General features: G+C 31.4%; 1 protein-coding gene across 1 annotated transcript in view; it reads right to left on the minus strand.

Moving 5' to 3' along the window:
* Nucleotides 1-17,453, minus strand: part of LOC129939311 (neural cell adhesion molecule 1) — a 296,828-nt gene that overhangs the window by 168,374 nt on the left and 111,001 nt on the right. The window contains exons 4-7 of the mRNA XM_056047286.1: nucleotides 12,509-12,716; nucleotides 12,179-12,334; nucleotides 11,833-11,961; nucleotides 8,567-8,704 (exon numbers count right to left, since the gene is read on the minus strand). Of these exons, the coding sequence (XP_055903261.1) occupies nucleotides 8,567-8,704; nucleotides 11,833-11,961; nucleotides 12,179-12,334; nucleotides 12,509-12,716 (631 nt within the window). The remainder of the gene's footprint in view (nucleotides 1-8,566; nucleotides 8,705-11,832; nucleotides 11,962-12,178; nucleotides 12,335-12,508; nucleotides 12,717-17,453) is intronic.

Raw genomic sequence — 17,453 nt, forward strand, 5'->3', positions numbered from 1 at the left:
TGTTGATGTTTTGATTTTTATAAACGATAGCCTATTTGTGTTCTTTAATAAAATATTTATATATATATATATATATATATATATATTTTATTGTAGCAGTAATTATTTACATTTTTTCTTATAATTATATTGCACAATTTACAGAGATTTAGTATAACCCTACTTTACTTCTGAAAAAAATAACAATTTTATATAAAATTATCACAGTTTAACATAACAAACAAATCGAAGGAAAATGGTACAAAAAAAAAACCTTCTTCAAATTTTTATGAAACATGGTTATCCAAGATTGGAGAGAATAGGAGGCTGGGAAGCATCGAAAAACGCTAATCTCAAAAATGCTTTACAAGTAAATAAATAAATACAATCAAAATAGAAAAAGGAAATATGTTAACAACCAAAAATAGATAGATAAATAAATACATAAATAAATAAATAAATAAATAAATAAATAAATAAAAATCAAACAAAATAAATAATTACAATAATAATTAGAATAATAAACAAATAATCAAATAAACAAATGCACAAACATTTAAATAAATAAAAACAATAAAAAGAAAGTAAATATGATAAGATACAAAAATAAATAAATAAATAAAGAAAGACAGAAATAAATAAATATATGTATATATTAATAATAATAAATAAATAAATAAATAAATAAATAAATAAGTATATAAAAAAATAAATAAATAAATAAATAAATAAATAAGTAAATAAATAAATAAATAAATAAATAAATAAATAAATAAATAAGTACTAATTAAAGCTTTAACCATTTTTTTTTAAGTTTTTATTTTTACATATTTTTTTTTTTATAGTTTCGTGTTTTTTTAAAATTTTTTTTTTGTGTTTTTTTTTTTTTTTATTTCTAAATAGCCAAATTTGAGATAAGGTGGTTTTCCGATAGTCTGCAAGATGCATTATATCGCTCAAACAAATAACTGTTTCAATTTTGGCAAGTAAGTGGAGATCTTCCGTAGAATAGTGCCATGGCAGATTTAACATCATTTTTAGTATTTTATTTTGGGTTCTTTGTAATCGAAGTAAATGGCTATTAGCACATTTACCCCAAACAGGTGACCCATATAGCATGATACTTTGAAAGATAACCTTAAAAATGATGAGCTTATTTTCAACACTAAGTTTTGATTTCCTGTTGATAAACGGATATAGAATTTTTATAGCTAAGTTCACCTTTTTGATTGCTTTTTGTATATGAACACCAAAAGTAAGTGTTTTGTCTAGGTGTACTCCTAAATATTTAGTACTCGATTTCCATTCTGTTGGAATACCATTAATTTGAAGCATATTGGTGGGTAAAAAACAAGCTTTTCTTTTTCTAGTGAAAAAGACGGCTTGAGTTTTCCCAGCATTTATTTTAATCTTCCAATCATTAAAGTACGTTTGCACAATATTCAGCGCAGATTGGAAGTTGGTTTCGATGTTAAAACCAACTGAATCTGATGAATACAAACACGTATCGTCTGCAAAAATAGCTGATTTACAGTTTGTTAACGTCGGGAAATCATAAGTAAATATGGTATACAAAACAGGACCAAGAACTGATCCTTGTGGTACACCTGCAAGGATTTCATATAGATCAGAGTAGGAACCGTTTACTGATACTTTAAAAAATCTTTCAGCTAAAAAGGAATTTATCATTTTTATAATGAAAATTGGAAAGTTTTTTTAACAGGGCAGTTTTTTTAACATAATATTTTCAAACCATCGAGTCCTGGACTCTTCGAATTTTTAAGGCCACCAAGTACAGTTTTTACATCCTGTACTGTAATTGTATCTTCGCTAAATTGAAATTGTTGAGATCTTATAATTTCCATTGATTGCTCTACAGCAATTTCAGTAGAACTACTGCTCGAAACGTTGTTACCTAATTGATGATTTTCAAAAAATTCATGAGCCAAAGCGTTTGCTTTTTCAAGATTTGTCAATAAAACTGAGTTTCCAGTTTTTAACGCTGGAATCTGACTGTTTTTTTTCTTAACTATTTTGACAAGGTTCCAAAATGGCTTACTGGCTTTATCTAATGTTTGTAGCCTCGCGTTCCACTTTTTATTTTTGTGCTCTTGAGTAGAAAATTTTATTAAATTATTAAGAACTTTAACTTCAGATAGATAAAAAGTATTTCTGGTTAATAAAATATTTAGTTAACAATTAAAGTGATGTTTATTACAATCGAGATAAGTTACTACTGCTTACTCAAATGATAACATACGTATAAGATATTGATGAAAATTGCACTGATATAACATTCATAGTTATAATTCCGAGTTAAGTGTTTCCGAGCTTAATAATACATTAAGTGCGGATCCAGACATTTAATGATGAGGGGTCACACACTCAACATATGGAAGAGTTTTAATATTTTTCAAATGTTCTGTATCCTAGACTTACATTTACACATTTCAGTGGCTAAAGTGACAACTTTAGTTATAAATTTATTTAAAAAAAACTCTGTTTTCTAGCAAGGTATGGTCTAACTTTTTAACTTGTACTGCTCCTACGTACGTCCGTACGTTCGCTACGTTTTTTTCGTCGTCCATAGCTCAAGAACCAGAAGAGATATCGACTTCAAATAAATACAGATAAACAGGCAAAAAGATGCAGGAAAGGCTCTCAAGAAAATTGCGTGTGTTGTTTTTTTACCATAGCAGTTTTAAAAAAAGGTCAACATTTTGGTTAACCCTAAATATATACATGAATAAAAAACGCTAAAACTTGAATCAAACGTGATAACGTGATACCAAACAAATACATTTTTGAAAAAAAATCCAATTAAGATTTTTTTTAATAAATCAAAAAAACTTAAAAAAAAATACAATATGATTTTATCTCCAAAACAATTTTGTGCAACGAAAAATAACGTTTTTGACTCCTGGTAAAATTTTAAGAAAAATCAAATTAACAGTTTTCTTTCATAAAAAATAAAAATATTACTCAAAGTCAGTAAAAATTGAATTTCGACTCAAATATGAACTACGGCTTCCAACTAATTTTGACTTATAAGAAATATTGTTTTCAACATTCGGAAAAATTTTGAGAAAAATCGAGTTGACAATTTGGTTTCTAAAATATAAAAACCTAAACAAAAAAATTAATGAAAGTTTGAAACAATTGAATCTCGACTCAAATATGTTTTCAAAACTTTGAGATATTGACTTTAATCTTCTTTTGTCTTTTAAAAAATATTGTTGTCAACATTCAGTAAAATTTTAGGAAAAACGGAAATGACAGTTTACATCAAAAATGATCTCACTGCTCTCAAGTCATTGTTTGAAATCAATTCCCCCCCCACGTAAAACCGAAAAAAAATTGTAAAAACTCTGAGAGAGTCACTGACTCATCCTCAATCACATCATTTAATTTGGACTCTCAAAATCTTGTCCTACCAACTCCATCCCTTAACATACCTCGGGAAACAGATTTATCTCAACAAGCTTCAAATTTGTCTTCATCTTCTTCTCAAATTAACCCTGATTTATCAAAACCGACAGTAGCTGAATCTCAACTTACTCTTATCAAGGATAACTCTGAATGGATTCAAGTGTGTGATAAAAAAAATCTCAAACTCTTCAATTAAAAACACTCTAATCGGAACGGACTCTTCAACTTCCCTTTGTGCTTTACCAGAATACAAGTGGATTCATTTATCAAAATTTAGCAAGGACACTAAACCCGATGATATAATTAATCGTATTTCACAAAAAAACAAACATTTCGCCCTCTAATTTTAAATGCTATGCATTAGTAAAAAAAGAAACTGATTTGACAACTCTGAAGTTTATAACTTTTAAATCGGGAGTTCCAGCTTCTAAATATTCAGTTGTCATGGATCCATCTATTTGGCCATGTTTTATCCGCATACAAAAATTTGTCTTGCGAGAAATCAGTAATATCAACAATAATATCAATAATATACTGCCGCTCAATTCTACTCATGCAAATACACCTCAGCATACTAAAACATCGTCGTCTTCGTCATCTTCATCAAAACCATCTCAGCCGTTACCTGCACCGGCATTGTAACCATCTACCTCGGCTGCGGCGACGTCGTCGCCGTTGTCGTCATTGTTAACCATATAACAAAAGTTATATACCGCCAAAAAGTTCACTCGATCTCTATAAACTACATGTACAAAATTGTATCAAAGCATCAAATAAACAATTATTATCGTCCAATTTGTAAATTGTCATGTATACCAAAACTGTTCGAAAAATTAATATACAATAAGTTAGCTTTCCTCGTGAAAGAACAGATTTCACCATTTCTACACGGTTTCGTTTTGGGAAGGTCAACAAAATCCTATTTATCTATTTTCTCCAATTTTATTTTAAATAAACTCGAAAAAGGTCACCAAATTGATGTAATCTACACTGATTTTGCGAAAGCTTTTGATAGAGTAAATCACTCAATTTTATTGAAAAAATGAATTTCTTTTGGTTTTCATTCAAATCTTTTGAAATGGTTGGACTCTTACCTTAGGGATCGTATTCAATTTGTTAGAATTGAAAATATCAAGTCCAGTTTTGGAAACCTCAGGTGTTCCCCAAGGTAGCCATCTTGGGCCACTTCTTTTCCCAATTTTTATCAATGCCTTACCTGATATTTTCGAAAATTCTGTTCAACTTCTATTTGCTGATGACTTAAAGTTTTTTAGATGTATAAAGTCCATTACGGATTGTCATCTGTTGCAAAATGATCTTCGTAAATTATCTGAATGGTGCTCTGTAAACCAATTATATTTAAATGCCTCTAAGTGTGAATGTTTTACTTTTTGTCGTAACTTTTCCCAAATTATAATTGAATATAAGATTAATAGCCATGTTCTTGATAGAGTTTGTGAAAAGAAAGATCTGGGGGTAATTTTCGACTCTAAATTAAACTTTGTCAAGCATATAGAGTTCAGTGTATCCAAAGCAAATTCCATGCTAGGCTTTATTAAACGTAATAGTAATGATTTCAAAGATCCTTTTGCTCTTAAATCGCTATATTCATCTTATGTCAGATCCATATTAGAATACTGCTGTGTTATTTGGAATCCATTCTATAACATTCATTCAAACAGAATTGAAATGATTCAAACAAAATTTAGTAGGTTCGCAATTAGGAAATTAGGTTTGAACATCGAAACTCCATCATATACTACCAGATGTCAACTATTAGGTATGCAATCACTTGTAAATAGACGAAAAATGTATTCAGTTATGTTTATAAGTAATATTTTATCGTACCATATTAAGTGCCCATTTCTTGTATCCTTATTTAATTTATATGCTCCATAGCAACAACTGAGAGTACGTTCTTTATTTCGTAAAGATGATCATAGAGTTAACTATGCAAAAAATAAACCTATAACCCGCTGTGTTAGTGAAACTAATCTTATTGCGTCTCATATTGAATTTGACTTTCATCTGAGTAGATTTTCTTTTAAAAAATAGATTGTTATTGTATTTTTATTTTAATTTATTTTTTAATTTTACAATATAATTTTACTGTTGTCATATTGTTAAGGTTTATTTTTATTTTATTAAAAATATTTGATTGTATGTAATACGCTATAAGTCCAACTCGATGTATTAGCATGTATTCGATAGTCTAACTGTAGATTTAAAATCTCTAAATGATGAAAATAAATAAATAATTGTATGAAAGATAGTTTTGATTTCAAGATATTTCTTACGAAAATAAAAAAAAATATTGCGGGGGGTGACTACCCCTTCGATCAACGCTGGATCCTCCATTGTAATACTCATCTCTTTCTTTAAATACATTCAATTGCAATTAAATAAACTTAATATTTTAGACTTCAGGTTTCTTGATTATTCGACCATATTTAGTGACACAAGCTCCTATACTTTCTTTTTTGAGCATATCGAATTCAATATTGTTTTTATTGACTGAGATAAGAAAGTCCTTCCCATTATCAGCAACGTGATTTTGTAAATTCTTATTTGTTATATTTAATTCCACATTTTGAGAATCATCTGAAGCTCTCGAATGCAATGGGCACGTTTCACTAGTCTTAAAACTTGGGGCATTTTGTGATATTCTTGAATGAGTAAGCGTTAAGACCTTATTGTTATTCTTTTCGAGGTCTTGCCAGATTATTCTTGACTATATTTTGTGGACGTTTTTCTAGTACGTCCATTGGTAATTTGGGATAAGGTTTTCTTCTTAGTTTTATGGGAAACCAAGTTCTAAACTTTTGACTCATAAATATATTTTTATTCTTCTAAAAAAACCCCAGCTTGTGTTAAAATAATTAGATATGAAATGTTTTAGTCAGCTTATCCATTTGACTAAGGGTATCAGAGGCTACTGAAAATGAAATCGAAGTTCGAATCCTTAGCAAAATTCAAACGAATTAAATTACATATTATCACCTACAATTTTTCGAGGGGTGAAATCATTCAACATTTTTATTTTTAATATCTTTTATATAGTTTTTATTACATACCAATTTTTTGGATCATGTAAAATAATGTAATACTCGTATATTTTCTTTTGCGGTCTACTCACATTCATGGCATTTAAAAACCATGTTTTCAATGTCTCTTGCCATGTTTGGCTAGTAAAATGTACCTTTTAACTCCATTTAGATTTTTTGTATTTCCCAGGAGAGATTTTTGAAGAAGATTAAGCGTCTCTTTAATAAGAGAATTTGGAACAAAGACACTATTTCCGTAAAAAACTAAACCATGTTCCATACGAATACTATTTTTAAGTTGCGAGACAAATTTTAAGTAATTATGATGATTATGCATATCTTTTGGCCAACCTTCACACTAAAAATGTATGAGATTTTGTTAAATGTCTTCTTATTGTGTCTAGTTTTTAAATTAAATTCTTTTGGTCTCTCACATATTAATGCTGTGAACCAAATCCTTAACAATCTTTTCCATGTTAATTGTGGGATCATCAATAAAATTCCTAGATAGAAGATCTGTTGCATTCACAATTTTCCAGGAACATATTTTAATTCAAGTTCGTATTTAGAGAATTAAATTTTCATTAATTGCAATTGAATGCGAAGTAAACTTCCTTCATGTCTTTTTTAATAATTGTAACCAAAGGTTCATGGTTACAATATATGAAAGCGATGCGTTGGTTAATCCGAATTGACCCCCTTAAAATCGATAAAGACTAATTCTACGAGTATGAAATCAATCGTTTCGATAAATATACTTACAAGCTTATAATAATATAAACACTTTACTCATAAATATTAAAGATCGATCTCCATTGAGAGTATTTCCACTATCTGTAAGTCTCTAAGTCCTAACAGCGTTATGATTTTTGGCTCGAAATATTCACCAAAGTGACATACATATAGGTTATGCGATTTTTGTTAAAAACGTTTCTTCACCACAATAAATAAAATATTTGTTAACACAGACGACTTTTATGACGTTTCTGAAACAACAGTCAGCTAAATAATGTTAAGGATTTTAAAGAAATTGGCTCTAGCTGCTGCTTTTTATTTTCCCACTACAAACCGTTAAAAAAAGCAAACCAACGATGATCTAATACAAATACTTCTCGTCAAACTAATTTAATTTTTCCAATGCTTAATGCTAAACGCTCTAAGTAACTCATTTCGGTTGGTTGATTGCACGTTAACTCTATTATAAGGATTTTTAAAAGACATTGCTTGGTGTGTAGGCAAGGATGCTTTTCACAATATTAATTAAAAAACAAAATATTGTATTATGTTTCTATTTTACATTTTAGAAATGTGACAATTTTTAACAACACTGTTTGCAAAAATATAAATCCCTTAAAATGGCTAACTTCTCAACAAAATATTTGTATCGGTTCTTATTTTTACTGTCCTTAGACTTTACAAAAAATTACAAAATTTGGCAACTTTTTGACCAGCTTAACAGATTGAGATTCAAAAGCTGACAAACCCTTAAAACCAAATCTAGATTATTTAAAAAAATTACCTAAACCACATATTTAATCTGTTTTCTCCTCATCATACCTAAAAATCACACAAAATCGTATATTTCATGCTTGACCTGGCCATCCAGATCTTCTAAAAAAAATTATGTTCTTGACTTTAGTTGTGGCTCGAATTAAAAGTTCAGAAGACAGGCAGACATAATCCATGTCTAAGCCAACCCAAAAGCTACCCGAACATGCAATAATTCAATTATATCTATATGATATCCTCGTTTTTGGACATTCACCAGCACCACCAAAAACAACCCAAACCTTTCAAATAAAAACATCCTTAAATCATCTCGAGAGATATATTTCATATGGATGTTTAATCCTATTAGAAAACGTAAATGCTTTAGGGATCTGGTAGAAAAATTTACTGCACTTTCACATCGTCCAAGAGAGAGGAATTTAATTCACAAAAAGTACTTTGATCCTATGGGTCTTTATTCCAACTTTATCTTTGTCCTTTATTCTCTCTGTCTATCTCTTTTTGGGGGTGCGAATCCGTGGCTTCCCCTAAAAATAAACCCATTTTTCCCAAAAAAAAAAGAAAAAAATAGCAAACAAAAATTCTTTCCAAACACCATCACTTACCCGAAATGATCATGTCCCCACGCTCTGTGGTCCAATAATTTATTGATGCCGGATAAGCTTCCGTATGGCATTCCAATGTAACATCCTGTCCCACATACGCTCCTTCCAATTGATTTGGAATCGACAGCATTGGCGGGACTGTAGTCCCATGAATTGTGTGTGTGTTGGGTATTGTTGTTGTTATGCGATTGGAAGGTATCGTAGTCGTATCCATATCCGCATCCGTATCCGGTGTCGCAATGAAATTGTATTTTACAAACAGAAACATTTAGCGTTTTACAAAATGGCTTGAGTTACATATACAATATTTGATTTGGTCAGTTTGAAACAGTTATATGGTATAGTGAAGAGAAGTTGAGTAAAGTGGCAAGTGGCAAGTGGAGAGTATAGCCTTTCGATATAGACCAATTTATAAAGTGCACATTATTGTTCGATATGTGTATCTGTATAGTTTGGAGGCTTTGATGTGTTCTGTGTGTGTGTATATTTTCGTTATTGAACATGTAAGGAATGTGTGTTTGTTTGCAATATTAATGATTTGATAATTTAAAGAAGTAAGGAGAATTTCACTAGTTGCTTAATAAATTTATATCGAAATAATATGGATTCTTAAGAAATTTAAGTGTCTAATCTTACAGTTTTTTTGAAATCAAAAGTGACTACGAATCAAGCCTTTTCAAGAAAAAAAATGCTTTGAGAACATTTTTGTAAAATAACAGTTTTTCCTACATAAAATTTTCGTTTTAAAAAAATGATTTTATCTGAAGTTTAAGAGAAGATCCTTGACATAAACGTAAATGGTTCATCTGCAAACCGTGACAAAATGTTTGTTAGACCGGGTTTTCTTAAAATTAGTTTCACAGCCATCGGTTCTTACTGAAAATTTGAGTAACTAAACCATTTCAAGTCTCCTTTTTAATTTCATGATTCAATCATTTTCAAATAGCCAAACGTAGACTGTGACCCAGAAGTCAGCATTGAATTTTATAATATAATTTTTTTGTTTGAATTTTTCGAAATCCGAATTTATTCTCAAAAGACTAATAGAAATTATTTAATTCTATGTCTTTTAGTTCCTCTGTGTTTTCTCAATTTATTTTTATTTGGTTAAGTCGTTGCAATACTTAATGTTTTTAAGTCAAAATTCTTATAAGAAATGTACTTACAATAGTCCTAAGCTGTCCTAGTTCAAAGTCTCGCTAGGCCAGGTAATACGTCTACGTAGTACCCCTAAATTTTTTCACATAACTAGTACCCGATCTGGTTTCAAAACTGAGTACTAGAAATAAATACGTCTAAAATTGTTCTAGTTTTTATTTTGACACTGAATTGAAATTTCAAGTACCTATTATTTTTAATTTATTTGATATGTGTACGCTTCATGATATTGTATTTCATTCGTTACTAAATAAACAAATTTAAAACTGAATTTTTATAACCGAAAATCTTGAAAAATATCAACATATTGCTCAAATTATTTCTTTATTTTTTGATTGTTGAAGCAAAAATATAATTAAAACACTATTTCTTAAATCAGCAGTAAATGAAAATACGAATATTAATGAAATGTATTGCCCTAAATTCATTATTAAGGCCTTAGACTATTAATTTTGCTGTACCAGAAAATATGTACTTTTAACTTTTACCCAGTACCCAGTACGTATTTGACAGAACTTAACATAGTACTTTTGTGAAGAAGTCAATTGGTTCTCACTTAAGTAATTGCAACTAGTATAATAACTAGCTGGTTTTGCGTTTCTAAAATAATACTCCTAGCTAATGTGAAGAAATGAGTTGATGGCTATTGAAGTACTAATTCTAGGACTACTACCGGCCTAACGTTAGGACTCTGTTAAAAAAATTATGCGTAAGACTGATATAAACGTAAAAACAAGGTTTCTCAAATATCTTTTTGAATTTTAGAATTAGCATAATATAGAACCTTTTGCCGTCATCAACTAATTGACGTCATTGACGATCTCGGTTTACATCAGAATTGATTTTTCTTTTAAATGTGTGCGATAACTTAAGTCATGTCATTCGAAAAATCCTGCAGGTAAAATGTTTTTGTAATCAAAAAATTCAATAAATAGGATTGTTAAACTTTTTTCAGATCAAGCTGTAACTTTTCATAAAGCAAATGTTATATGAATTGACTTTTGCATCGCTTAGTTTCTTTTTTAAGAAGCAAAATTCACTCAATTTGAATGCAACTGTTATAATCAAGACGGCGTTAGTTCTTTTCGCCCAAATCAATATCGCCCGAATTGAAAATGTCATAGCGCCTAAACCATTTTACTGAAGCTTCGGACGTTAAAACATAAAACGCGGCTTTATAAAATTCCACATAAATAAAAGCGTTCGTTCAGTGTCCCTATAACATAACGCCAACATATTTATAATGGCATATCGCCCAAACATGGCTCTATCGCCTAAAAAATTCATCAAAAGAAAATGCCACAAAGCTCAAAAGCAATGTCATATTGCTCAATTCAATTTTAAACTTTCATAACGGCATTCTGTTAAAATTTTTGTTTATTTTGGTCCTTACAACGTAGCCAAAAACAAAAATCAAACCAAAAAAATGTCAGTTGGCTCAAAAACTAGGAACTTCAAGAAATCGTAACAAAAACATTTGGCTTTATTTCACTTTCAGAAAGCGAACGAAGGATATCCAGCAATATGGCGTATAAACAGTGAAATATGTATGGTAGGCATGCTGGCCCCGCACCCCTTCTGCTAGGGTACACTATAGGATTTAGGGTAGGTGCGCTGTTCTGTGTAAGAAAAGTTTCTTTAAATCAAGGTTGTTTAAATGCAAAGGAACTTCGCACCTAACCAAAACTCTTTAGTGAGTACAAGTATAGGTGTTGCAGAGGGCCCGCACGCCCTCATACATATTTGACTGATTTTTTTAAATTTATTTATATAGTTGTCAAAGTAATTGCTTAAAAAGGCTCTCATGAAAACATTTTGTTTTTTAAAATGTATTGACAAACGGTTATAAATTTTTTGGCTTGTGCTACTTTTACCTTTTTCAAACTAATACAACTTCTACTTGTGGGCATTTTACCTACATATTTAGTTCCACCTTTACAATACATAACTACAACAACGTTTCCAATCACACCTTGACAATAAATTCTTATACGTAATAATATAATATTGAACAAAAATCAAGCTGGTGAAATTCTCCTATATTTGAAATCAAGTGGATACAACCAATTATTGTGTACAATTTGTAAAATGAATAAAATTATACTCACACTGAACTCTCAAATGAACGCGTTTACTAATCGATGGTGGCACCCCATTCGACGCCACACATAAATAAGCCGCCATATGTAATCGACTGACCTTAGTGATGTGCAAAATTTCACCATCCACAACATTGACTAAAAAGGACGACCGTGACACCAACACCAACAACAATATCATTGGTTGCCACCAAAAATGAAGCAGAAGAAAAAAGAAGGAAGAAAACCAGAGATTAACCGATATGGTACTACATATGTTATGTAGCATATAGTCCTTGTATAAGGACTCTGTGCGGATAATGCGTGTACGCCGTACGGAACGTTGTTGTCTAGTCAAGAGGACTACAACACTTACCATTCTCTCCGCCAATTGACATCTCTTCGCCATCCTCTCGCCTCCACATCACATAAGGCTCTGGGTATCCACGAGCTTTGCACATCAATGTCACGTTGGTGCCCTCTCGCACCACCATATCGTTACTTGTCATTCCCTCGACAATCAAGGGTGGCACTGTAAGGATATCAAGAGATAATGTTGTTTGTTTGTTTTTGTTTATCCATTTATAAGGACTCGTGAAGAAGGAGTGTAGGAGGAATAGGAGGATTGGGAGAAGACAGAGGATTCAAACAGCTTTATGTTATCCCTTGGAGGGAAATTCTGGAATGTAGACAGACACACACTCACCCACAACTTGAAGGTATCCCTTCCGGGATCGCATCGGATCGGTGTTCACTTGACACATGTACCAGCCCCGGTCGTTCTCCTCGACCTCCTTGATATGCAAATACCAGGATCTATGATCGTTGTATGTCAGACTAATTCTGTTGTTTTGTGTTATCACGTTGTGATGTATTGAAAGGATTGTTTGAGTATCGACACGCACCCAAGCGACCTGTTTTATTTTTGAAAAGAAAAAAGGATATAAAATACACAAACTTTTAAGTGAACATCACGATGATGATGATGATGTTGGTGTATGTGGAGTTTATTTTTAACTTCATATAAAGTTTATTGGTTGAGAGTGTAAGAGGACGGGGAGGTTGTGTGGGAAGCTTATTAAAAATTCAAAATATGAATGTTATGGGGACGATATTTTCATTTTCGTTTGAGGTTTTTTTGTTTTTCCCAGGTTTATATGGTTGGGTAATGCTAATGGTGTTATTATAAATGAATTTAAGTCACAGGGGAACGTGTCAGTGTTGACACTTCTCAGAACTTTATTAAATATTCAACAAGTGACTTTGAAAAAAAGAAAGAAAACACACACACATAGACAAAAAAAAAGAAAATAATTTGAATGTCAATTAAATTTAAGGATTTTAAAGTAAAGGGAAAATGTTGTTCTAAAAGAAAAGTTGTTTTTGAGATTTTGTAACTTTTAAGGATTATGGATTTTCGTAGAAAAGAATTAAACCTTTTTAAATATTCATTTTGATGGTTTTAATTTTGATGGTAAGAGGAAATTTAAGAAAGTCACGTAATTTTTTGTTTGTGAGAATTTTAGAAAAGCCGGAAAGTTTGTTTAAGTGTTTGTTGCTTTATGTTTCAGAATAATATAAAAAAAGTATAAAGTGAAGTAAGAACAATTAAATCGTTAAGTTTTTTTTTTAAAGTAAGCTTATGAATATTTTCTTTTGTGATTACGATAGAAAGTAAATAAAAAGTAAGTAAGTATCTTCTACCCACCAGAGGCAATGGGTCTTGCTTCTAGTAAAATAAAATGACCTGGTTAATAGCCGCTTTGAAGCCTTTGATAGGCTGATTAAAAGCCGTCGATAAGAGGGTTTAAATCAGTTTATAATCCGTTGATAAATCGGTTAAATGATAAGTCGATTAAAATTTATTGACAAGCCAATTAAAACTTGTTGATAAGTCGGTTAAAAGCCGTTGATGACCCGGTTAAAGGCCGTTGATAACCCAGTTAAAGGCTGTTGAAAAGCGGTTAAAAGTCGGTTGAAAGCAGTGGATAAACACTTCCAGCCAAGAAACACTAATGGAAGTTAAGACATAAGGGAAGAGCCAGGAATCGAAGAAGTACTCTTGAAAATACACTTTATCAGAAAACCGGGACCGTACCAAGGAAATAATTTTCCATTTATTTTGTTCAAAGTTGTGACTTAAGTGGAATCAGAGTTATTATAAAGAAAAGTTATCTATACTTTAGCTTAAGTGTACCTTTTTTAGTTAGATCAAACTTACCCCAGCCCTTGAACCGAAGGTACATCACAAATTCATTTAGTGCTAAAGATTTCACTTTTGTTTTAAAGTACGTAGTAAAAGTAAAGTATTAAAATTAGACTTGATTTGAGTGTCAAACGGGTGGGAAACATAGAATGACATACAGTGAAGTATTAATTTAGTACGAGATCTTCCGATAAAGACGAAGTTTGATCACTATCAAGGACATATTATTAGATCTGAATTAACCTCCCTCGGAAAATCACATTGGATTGGTATAGAGGCGAGAAATACGTTCAAATGATAAAATGCTAGTTAAAAAAACTATAAACCAAATCTTTTACTTTGAAGAAAGAAAATATCTGTCGGAAAAGTTTCTATCCGAGAAAAAATGCTAACAAAACTTGAAGTATATGATTTCACATTATCCTTACAAGAACTCACCGTTTAATAACAACATCTTTGTATGAAATTGAGCCTTCTACAACTGACCCGGATTCTAAAGTCTAATATCAAGGCAACGATTGACTAGTTCTAAACTAGTATACATCAAAAACTCAACCTCAAAGATGACGTATCCTTTTGCATTTTGGCACGCCAACAAGAAGTTCAATTGCTTCTTATGATGTATGTACATGCCAGCATAGTTTGAGAAATACTCGTTCAAATTTATCTTGTTAAGAACTTTTTATGGTGTGGCTTAAAGCCCACTCTCTCTTCGTATAAGTCACGAACTCAAGGCTCTCAAGGCTAATACTATCCATTAGATTCATCCTTGACGCTTGTCCCGAAGTCATTCAAAATTGAGTATCGCACAGGAGCAACATTCATAAAAGCTGCGTCTGACATTTGAAATAATAAAAACTGACATCTGTTGACCTTTTAGAGATAAGCACACTTTTGATGCTATCTCACACGTATTTCGTTTTATTGAAATTTGAAGCATGTCAGGTCTATAACAGAATTCTAAGAAATTGCTGACCTTTCACAATCGTTGAACTTGATAACGAAATTCGCCAGAAGAACCAAATAGTCGATTCCTAAGTCGGCCTTTCCATACATACCTCTTTTTCTGTTCTGCAATAGATTTTTGACTTTGCCTCTATTGTCGCTATTATGTTGCATTTCAAGGAATCGAATGCAGAAAAATACATAAACAGTTTGATGGATAAAGCCCAAATTTGTTTGGAGTTTTATCTACGTTTGAATTAAGATCTATTTTAGTTTTTTATCAGTTTTACCTGATAATGTCGTATACCTTTTAAAAATCAGTCAATGAAACAAGAAGTATAAAAATTTTGAATCATCACATTTTGAAACCTTTATGTATTTTTTAGCTATATTAAGTGCTGATTTTAAGAAGTTACCATTCGTCTTCGTATGATTTATCGTTGTTCTGATACACTCTCTATTGAATTTTCCCATTCTAAGGAACTGTTTTGAAATTTTAGTAATCAGTCCGTATTTCTCTTCAAATTTTCGCAAACGACAGATTATAGATATTACGGTATAGAGTGCGAAAGAGTTGAAATTTCAATAATCTATACACATATTATAATTGGGGCATTCCGTGTGTTTGCTTGTTTGTTTGTCCGTCCTTTACGTCACAATGGAGCTATGTTATGAAACAATTTTTTGAGTGATGGTGGTTACAAGACTGGTGAGTGTTTTAAACTACTTTTTATATCGGTTACATGTCTAATTAAAAAATAGCCGCCGGTAACACTGTCAGCTTTTGGACCTGAAAGTTGAATATCATAAGGCGTTTCTTTTAAAAACATTTTATTTTTCTTTATTATCAAGTAAAATAAATTACAATAATAATATTAGTATAAATCCTAGTTACCAGGACTATCAGCTAGATACGTAAAATATATCGGAAATGTGTGTTCGTTGTGAGAGTTAAAGTACGAAAATAAATGTGATAATATGTGTTACATATATAAGATTAAATTGTCAATGTTTAGTAATCGAAGTATCTTAATGGTAGTGTTTATATTAGATTCAGAAGGTGTTTTAAGTAAATCAATAAATGAACAGTTTTGTAGAGTGTTAGTAATTTGGTTGACCTTGTGACATACGAGGTGGTGATCCATGGTAAGACTGGTGTTTGTATTGCAAAGATGACAGGATAAAGGTGTAGTTTTGTTAAATATGTGGCATGCGAAGTCGAAGAAAACATCTCATCATAAATTTGGAGCAGTTCAGTGGATAAAGTATATATTCTAATAATGATTTAAGTCTTGAGTAATGATGGTTATAGTTATTCCATTCTTCTTTCCTTTTACTGAGCCAATTTTTTCGGATAAGAGCTTTTAAGTCTCTGTTGTTTTGAGGGTCAAATGAGAGAAGTGGTTTCTCAGCTGCAATTTTAGCTGCTGAAAGTCAATTGACAGAACTGAGACATGATTTTTAGAAGAAAAGGCTGATGTGATAAAATCGTCAACCTGTACAAGAGCATCAGTTGCCGATAGACCGCGTTTAAAAGCTACTTGATTTGCATTCGTCAGATTATTTTTATCTAAATACCATAGAAGTCGTTTGGAAATAATTTTTCTAGAGTTTTTCCTGCACAAGGCAGTAAAGAAATTGGGCGGTAACTGTTCACTTCATTTATAGCCTTACCGTGTATTGGAATAGGCACAATACTTGCAATTTTCCATGATTGTGGATTGATTCCAGTGTCCAGGATATTGTTGAATAGGGAAATGAAGCGCAGTTTCAATGACTAAGGTGCATTTTTTAGCATAGAGTATACGATATTTTGTCAAAGCCAGGAGTTTTGCCTTTTACTGTAGCTAAAGAACTTTCCAGCTCAAGGATACTAATGAGGAGTTCTATAGACCGAGCTGATGCAGATAGATTGTAAGTTTGAGTTGTTATTTCAATACAAGATTGTTTGGCGTTAATGAACTCGGGAGAAAAGTTTGAATCTTTAGCGTAGTTATAATAGGTTGGGTTAAGTTAGAGTGGCTGTCCGGAACAAAGTAGGATACACTTAGGCCAGTTTATTGGTCTATTTTGATATCGCATGAATCTGGAGGCCTGAGCTCAATGAAACCAGTATATATCCCTAACAAAACGTGAAGGACTGATAATGTTAATATGATTGGATTGGTTGGATCATTATAGAAGAATTCTTCTAGGTAGGTCTTGCGCCTTACAGAGGAGGTGCAGAACTGTTTTCGGATCTTCCTTATACATACATACATACAGCTTCTGCAAAAGTCATTCGAGAATACGCCTAGCTGGGTCGCATGATTTCCTTTCCGACAGTGCCCTGTTATGACACCCACTATGGAACTTATATTATGCGATCTTCATCTTGAGCGTCATCTAGTGTAGGATTAATGGTTTCATGACCTTACGTGGTGATGTTATTCCATTCCACTTGATGTTTGCCTTCTTCAAAGCTTACTGTATAAGCAATAGTTTACATGTATCAATTGTT

The sequence above is a fragment of the Eupeodes corollae genome, chromosome 1 (genome assembly GCF_945859685.1).
Source record: "Eupeodes corollae chromosome 1, idEupCoro1.1, whole genome shotgun sequence".
Lineage (NCBI taxonomy): Eukaryota > Metazoa > Arthropoda > Insecta > Diptera > Syrphidae > Eupeodes > Eupeodes corollae.